The sequence below is a fragment of the Gallinula chloropus genome (genome assembly GCF_964237585.1).
Source record: "Gallinula chloropus genome assembly, chromosome: 16".
NCBI classification, from domain to species: Eukaryota; Metazoa; Chordata; class Aves; order Gruiformes; family Rallidae; genus Gallinula; species Gallinula chloropus.
The window spans coordinates 3,698,451-3,706,224 of record NC_140101.1 but is presented as its reverse complement, the minus strand read 5'-3'; the positions used below and the strand labels follow the sequence as shown (position 1 = coordinate 3,706,224).

The 7,774-nt window shown below is 45.9% G+C and overlaps 1 protein-coding gene across 1 annotated transcript; it reads right to left on the bottom strand.

Annotated features, from left to right (window-relative positions):
- Positions 1 to 3,278: 3,278 nt before the first annotated feature.
- Positions 3,279 to 7,431, bottom strand: RPS21 (ribosomal protein S21). Its single transcript, XM_084271686.1, has 6 exons — positions 7,388 to 7,431; positions 6,957 to 7,044; positions 5,997 to 6,060; positions 4,241 to 4,312; positions 3,523 to 3,578; positions 3,279 to 3,343 (listed from the first exon to the last, which is right to left on the bottom strand). The coding sequence occupies exons 2-6, from the start codon at positions 7,004 to 7,006 to the stop codon at positions 3,334 to 3,336; spliced, it is 252 nt and encodes an 83-aa protein (XP_084127812.1). The 5' UTR covers positions 7,007 to 7,044; positions 7,388 to 7,431; the 3' UTR covers positions 3,279 to 3,333.
- Positions 7,432 to 7,774: the final 343 nt, after the last annotated feature.

Sequence of the window (7,774 nt, the reverse complement as noted above, 5' to 3'; positions counted from 1 at the left end):
CCTCAACACACATAGTCATCAATGAGTTAACTAAAAGCCAAGGCTCCTTTAACCCATCAGAGGCAGCATGTGCAGCAGAGGGGTTTTGGTCTCTGTGTATCATCATTATAATACAAAAACCAAACAAAACAGGAGATGGGAAGAGACAGCCCTCCCTAACGTCCAACTGAAAATCAAAACTGCCACCAAATCTAGTCCTCTAGGTAGGCTTTCAGTAGGTTCTCAGCAGCCTCTGGCATCGCTGCGTGCTTCAGGAAAATAAACCACATCCCTCACAAGCTGTCCCAGCTTCCTTTCTGTAGGGAGCACTAGTGAGACAGGCTCTGCTCTGCACTTTGCTTGGGAGCTTGAGCCAGGAAGCAGAGAGCAGCAGTAACGGATATACACATGAAGGCACAAGACATTCTTGGCCCTTTTTTATTCCTCTTCCAACTCACAGTGCTCCTTCCTGCAGGGGAGCATGAAGGATGCCAGGGAAGCATCTCATCTCCTCCCAGCCTTGGCAGCGTTTCTCCTGTTTGGCACTTTCCAGAGGCTGATGTTATCGAAGCTGCTAAATCTGTGCCCCCAGCAACAGAAGATGGGCAGCCTAACCCCAGCAGCCTAACCCCAGCAGCCTAACCCCAGCCCTCTGATCACAACATGCAGCCAAGAGCAACTAAAGCAGCTTTTGGACACCATGTAGCTCATCAAAAGAATGCCAAGGCTGAAAAGCAACCGAATCAGCATTGAGACATCTACAAGCTCCTACCAACAAACAAGGTGTTTTAAGGAGCAGGCAGGCTCTGCCCGAGCTGCCAAATTTTGGCCAAAGACACTAAAATAGCCCCAGTGAAATCAGATGGCTTCAGGATGCCACTGCCAAGTCTTCTTAAGTAACAGGAAAGAATTTCACGACTTGGTGCAATGTAACCATGTAAGGGCAACTCTGTCCATCTTGTACAGTACAAGTACAGTTCATTCCCTTTCATGGCTCTAGAGGATCTGAACTATTCCTGTCCCAGGAAAACAAAGAGCATTTTACATCACAATACTAGAAAACACAACTCAGAATTGTTTTTTAAAGGGAAACGTGTCCTCCTGTGTCAGGGTTCTGCAGGAGTTTGTAAGACCTCACATCTCAGCTAGTGAAGATGGTGTGAACTGCAGGGAGCCTTTAACACAGCACTAATCCATTTCCCACTGAACAAGGCTCTAGGATACAGCACCATGACGTTTCATAGATGTATTTTGACAAGGTATTAATGGAAAGATGTTTCAAGTCTTTAAAATGTAGAACCAACGTCAGCAGTTGGTATTACAAAGCAAGGCTTTAATTTGCAACCTAATTCTTAAGTGCTTAATCAGTGCAGCAGTTTAAACTTGGTACAGCTGTAGGCTAACGGAGTGTTACTGCTTAAGAAGACATCTGAGACACCTCAAGTTCATCTTGAGCTTTCAAGCTGTCAGCTCGCTCTGCCTTACACAGGAATTCCACTGAAAGCTGCCTGGATGAACAGAGTCCCAGGGGATTAGAAGCAAGTCAACAATATTTAAACTCTTTGGTAAACGAGGCATTTATCAGCAGTAAACAGTTACTGGTTTTATTTAAAGTCCTGCCCCAACGCCAAGGCAGAAGCAGCTAATTTAAGCCATGTCAAGAAGAAACATCAAGCCCAATTAAAACTTATCTCTTTACTGGATACAAAAGAAAGTAATGAGGATTGGACACAAGCCAAGCTGAAATCTCTGCAGTTTAGACTGTATTTATCTTCCCACAAAGTGTTTTCAGAGATTTATCTGCTGGAAAAATGAATTATTTCCAGGGGAACCAGGACTAACAGTCTCATGCTCCCCCTTCCCCAGTAATTTTTAAAATGCATCTTTCATAGTTGAATTTGATGCCAGAATTGTTTAAAAATAAAGTGTGGGTTCATGTGGGCTTTTTTTGTTTGTAGTATTTGAAAGCTCTCACGTGCTTTCTCTATTAAGTTCAACTGGAATTCAACATGAAGCTTATTTTGGCCTTTTTAGCTGAGCTCTCCCTTACTTGAAGCATCCAGTTCAGTTCTGTCAGCTTGGAGGAGGACTAGTAAATCCAAGTGTTATCAGCAGGCAGACAGAATGTGCAACCAAAGATGTTTTGGCTGATAGCTGTGCTCTGAAGGGCTAACCACCTGATTTTGGTCTTCTCTGCTCAAATTACTCCTGAAACAAAGGTTTAATTATGTATTTCATATCTATACATAGTTCTATCTATACAATGGGTTACACTTGAAAATCCTATTTCACTTCCTAATTTGAAAACCACTTGATTCCAATTAAAAAAAACACATCACACTGTGATCACACATTAACATGAGCTCATCTGCTCTGCTCAGATTCAGTAACTACCCAGTGTCAAGCCAGAACTTCCAAAGAAATATACTGCATTTTGACACATCTGAGAAGAAAAAACCACAGATACGGAGAAAGATCCTACACTTGGGTAGCTCAGCCTTCCTCCTTCTTAGCTCAGAAGAGATCTCTCTCCTGAAAGAATTCCAAAGCTTGAGTTTCCCACAGCACACAAGTCAGAAATAAGCCACATGGTAACCAGCTCTACATAGAGACAGCTTACAGCATAAACAGGAAAGCATCACCAAAACAGCTTCCAGCGCTTGAGAAAGCTTCAAGAGGTCCCAGATTTGAGTCAGGACAACTGCAAACAACGCCCTAGAAGCCATCACACAGGAGTGAAGATGGTGTAACCTGGGCATAAGCTCTCCCAGCATGTTCTGAGAGCACACAAGCTGGAGGGCAGCCTGTGTAGCTGTAAACAGTTGGTAAAACGTGGCTGGCAATGGAAATTTTCAATACTGGTTAGATCACACTAGTGTATTTTACAACTACCAAAGCCTTATCTGACATTCTATTCAAGAGATAAGCACCAGCTGACAAACCTGCCAGTTTGCTGCTGGCAAAATCTACCAACAGAAGCAGCACCTGAAGAGAGGATACAGCCTCATACCCCTCCTGCTAAACAGAAACCTGAGACACACTGCAAGAAGCTCCATTACAGATCATAAAAAGGAACTGAGCTGCAGTTACAAAACTTATTAAATCTGGAAAAAAGGACAGTAGTCAAGCAAAGAGTGAAGTGGAAATTCCTGGTTCTCACTCTGGCACTGCTTTTACAAGTCGATTTAAGAGTCTGTCATCAGAACCTGTGTATCTTTTGAAGACACACATTGCTGAGTCTCCCCAGACTAGCTGTAAAAGCTCTGCTGTTTATGACTTGAACAAAAGACGTAGCACAATAAAGGTTTGAACTGTTTATTTCACATCAGATCTTCCACACCAGAGGTTCTTCAGTTAGAAGTTCCTAGAAGGAAATAAACCAAACATGGTTATAAAATAGTTTGCTTCAACAGCTCAAGTAAATATTTTTGGTGAACAATGTAATCATCCTGTAAATACAGTGTACATGTTTTCATGCTAGAAGTTGGATTTGGGTATGAAAGTTACCCCAGGAAGTTAAAAGAGTAAGATAAACATACATACTTGGAAACAATTCCATCATTCTTTGCCAGACGCAGGATGGAGTCATCTGATTCACCCTTTAAAAACACATAGAACAGGATTCTGAAGTGACCAAATGATTGCTGATACACATGGAAAGGGGCAGCTGCAGCATGTAACACTGGTCATGAAACACACAGTGCCTCCCACAGAACATGACATCTTCTATGCAAAGATCAGCCTTCTCAAAACAAGCTGTTAAATCATTTGCCATCCTTTAGGGTAAGAAATAGTTTTAAGCTGATAAAATATACACTGGGATTAACAAGCTACACTTCTGGGTAAGCAGACTTCTGACCAACTCTGAGCAGCTTCACACCGTGTTTAACAAACTTAATTTATGATAGTCTCATCTTGCCCAGCTATAAACAACAGATAAAGCCAGATATTAGTAGCTGGGTATATTCTTAGAAGAAAACCAGAATCCACTTGCATCACATTCAGTGATTTAAAAAACCCACATCCCCAAACACATAATTCTACAAACCAAAGGACTGCAGAAAAACCAGACCCCAGCAACCTGACTCCTGCAAGTGAATTTGTTCACATCTTCACCCTGTCTTTATTTTCCTCACAACAGCTCTTCCTTTAAAGGAATGAGCTTAAGGCACATTGTGTTTTCGTGGCTGAATCTAAAAAGAAATGACTAATCAATATGAGAAGCAGCACAATCATTCCTGCAGCTCAAGAAAATTCTTACCATTCTACGAATTGGTCCACAGATGGCATATGTTTTGAACTGGCCATTTACTCTGCCTGTCACCTTGTCAACCTGTAATTACAAACATGTTACTCCACACTGACTACTGTAACTCTTCATAACTCCTCATCACGCTTGACAGGCACCAAAGATAAAAATCACTTGTTAAACTCTGCACATGTTTTTCTGCAACCTACAAACACCCAAAACAACTACTGAAGTCAGAAAGGCAGCTACAGAGGAACTTTTCACAGAAGTGTGGTTTGTTACATTGTGCAGCTATAAAGTTTAATGCACCACAGAGCAGAACAAGAACACCTGAGAAAGTGGTGGCTAAAAGATGCCAGAGTTCTAAAAAAAAACCTGGACAAGCTTAATGTAAAATTTGTTTGTGGATTTTACCACCTTTGTTGTTTTTTCATGTTTTTTTTTAATGAGGGTTTGTAATAAGGGTAATTGATGTGAAAGGAGGAAGGGGACAGTCTGTTACACAGGCAGAAAAATGCCCTAAGTCGAAGGAGAGAAATTGTCTCACTTCCTCCAACTGCTGGGAAATTTAACAGGAAAAAAGACTGAACAATATAAATCACAAAATTAAACAGTGTGGTTGAACCCTGTCATACCATAGGGGTTTGTTTTCAAGTTCTGATGATCTCTGATCCTTTGAGAACAAGAAATAGGGATCGCTGAAGGACTAAACCACAGTCAGCAGGAAAAGTATTTGCCTTTACATCTGCAGGAAATTGCAGACAGAGCATTTTCAAAAATGGTTTAAGTCAGAAAGATAAGACAGGAGGCCAAGTTGTTTAAAAATAAGGGAATGTGGTCTTGTGCTCTCCTGTTCCAGAAGAAATAAATCAAGCTACATGGCTTTATGCTCTAGGAACACAGTGCCCACAGAATAATTGCAAGGTCAACACCAACAAACGAGGGAAAGAAAAGCTTGCTAGGAGGGGTTAATTTTAACTGGAGTCCATGTGCATTAACTGGGTTGCTGCAGGAGTCCAGGTCCGCTCTGTGGTTTACTCAGCATGTATGTTAAGCTTTGGGGGAGGATTTGCAGTAATGCTACCTTGGGAAGATGAGATTAAACTGAGGCAAGAAGAAATTCCTTATGTTACAGAAGGAAAACTGAATGGACAATACTAAATCAATGCCAATAACCAGCACGCCTTGGGGAAAAACTCTAAGCATATAATACCCCAAGCACAGAGTGAATGAAATGATAACACTGCACACAAAACACGTGAGCAAGCTCACTCATCACCTATCAAGGGCAGCAGTGTCAAGTATTCACAGAAATAACTCAGGCAAAGCATGGGAGACGGTGTCTCAGGGCAAAGTGGAACAGAAAGAGAGGTCTGTTCTGGAAACAGTTATCTTTCTTCACGTGTGGACAAACTAATAAAGCAGAGAGAGGCTCAAGAATGTTACAAAAGCTTCCCTGAGGTCAGGGAATTCCCTCACCTCTAATTGTAAATGTCTAACACGAGGAAGGTGTATTTAGTCAAAGTTAAAGCTCTGTACAGTTTGTTCCAGGCCTTATAGAATTCACTCTACTGAGTATTTTCCAACAGGTTGAAGAATAACCAGGGGTGACACAGTAACATATAAACCTGAAAGCACAACAGCTCTACGCTTAAAAGGTTTTAGTGAGTTACTTGGGGATGCATCACAAGCTGTTAATAGTTCTTAGTTTCTATCAAAAGTTTAAAGGTGAAGCTCTCTCATCACACAGTTCTGTTAGGAAACTTACCTCAGAAATGTTAATCTGAATAGAGGCATGATCCTTAGCACCAATGATCCGGTTGCTCGCGGAGCTAAGGAATAAGGATAGATACATGTCAGCAAAATGAGACTGCAACAATGGAAAGTACAAAACTGCACATAAACTTAAGCTTCACAGCAAGTTCAGGCAGTAACAGCTTTAGCTTTCACTGCTCACAAAATGAAAATGCAGTTTTAAGTGCATTTATAGGAGACATTCACTGGGCAGCACCACGGCAAGTGGCCAACTACCCCTTGGCCAGCTGACCCCCATGCAGCACCAGCCTTCAAAACACACAGGATACAAGGTTTTTCGTTTTTAAAGTGCAAAAAAATACCCCAGCAACAAAGACGGTTCATTAGAGCGCAGTTTCTATGCCTTTGCTGTTAGGAGCCATTGTAGATGTCAAGACACAGGTTGCAAACTCATGGAAATCACAGGCTGTGAAAAACATCTGACTTGGGCTAATAAAATGTGTTCCAGTGGTTTATTTTTAGTGGTTCCTTAATAGGAAATACTTACAAAAAGCTTCCACCTATTTACTACGTCGTACTGGAGAGGTGTTCTCAAGCAACAGGCAATCACTGAAGGGGTTCACTAGGAGAGTATGGAGCCCTGAAGGCTACAGAACCACAACGTTTATAGCAACACACTTACTCCTGAAAGGAACCACGTCTGAAGGCTGCCAGAGATGCAACAGAAGCCGTGTAGCATTCTCACACTGGCCTTTGCTCACAGGCTTTATAAAAGGTAATGAAAAAAAACAAGACCAAGAAGAAAAACTGACAGGTTCGGGGTTTATCCCCCCCCCGGCTACTCGCTCTGACAAAGCCCCGCTCCTGCGCGGGCTGTACCGCCTTGGCGGGGCTCCCGGCCAAGGGCCCGGCTCCCCGGGGACAAACCGCCACCCCCCCGGGACAAGCCCCGCCGCTGCCGGGATCCGCTCACCATTTCCGAGGGACGTAGAGGTCCACGAACTCCCCAGCGTCGTTCTGCATCCTGTCCGGTCTGAGGCGCGGGAGCTGGCCGGTGATACCTGCAGGGAGCAGGGCAGGGCTCACGGGCTGTCCCCGCACGGCCCAGCCGGCGCGGAGCGGCACCCCCGCGGCCTACAGCCGGGCCCAGCTGGCGCGGAGCGGCACCCCCGCGGCCTACAGCCGGGCCCAGCTGGCGCGGAGCGGCACCCCCGCGGCCTACAGCCGGGCCCAGCCCGGAGCGGGCGGGCCGCCCCCTCCCCTGAGCTTCGCGCAGCCCGGAAGCCCCGCCAAGAACCCCGCCAAGAGCCGCCCCGCCCGCCGGCCGCCGCCGCCCCGCCCGCTCGCTGCCTTCCCCGGTCCCCCCGCGCTCTCCCGGCAGCAGCTCGGCGGCCCCGCTCCTACCTCGCGTGCGGCGCGGCGGAAAGGAAGGCGGGGCGGAGGAAGCGGAAACACGCCGGCTCCAGGGGCGCGCTTCCGGCGTGGCGGGCTGATGTCACCAGCGCGGGTTATCCTCAGGCGGCCAGTGCAGGATGGCGCTTCCCCCGCACCGGCGGGCGCCGCTCCCCGGGAGGCCCCTCGGTGTCTCCCCGCTCCACCCGCAGGACGCCGTTGGCGAGCCGGGGACGCGGCGCCGTGGTGCCCGAGCCCCGCTGGAGCTGAGCCCCGCGCAGCCGCTCGCCGGGGGAAGGGGATAAAAGCCGAGGCCAGGGAGGGAGAAGTAACAGTAACGGCACCGTTATAGCAGGAACACACGAAGCTGGCAACCTGCACAGCTCAGAGCTGGCCCAG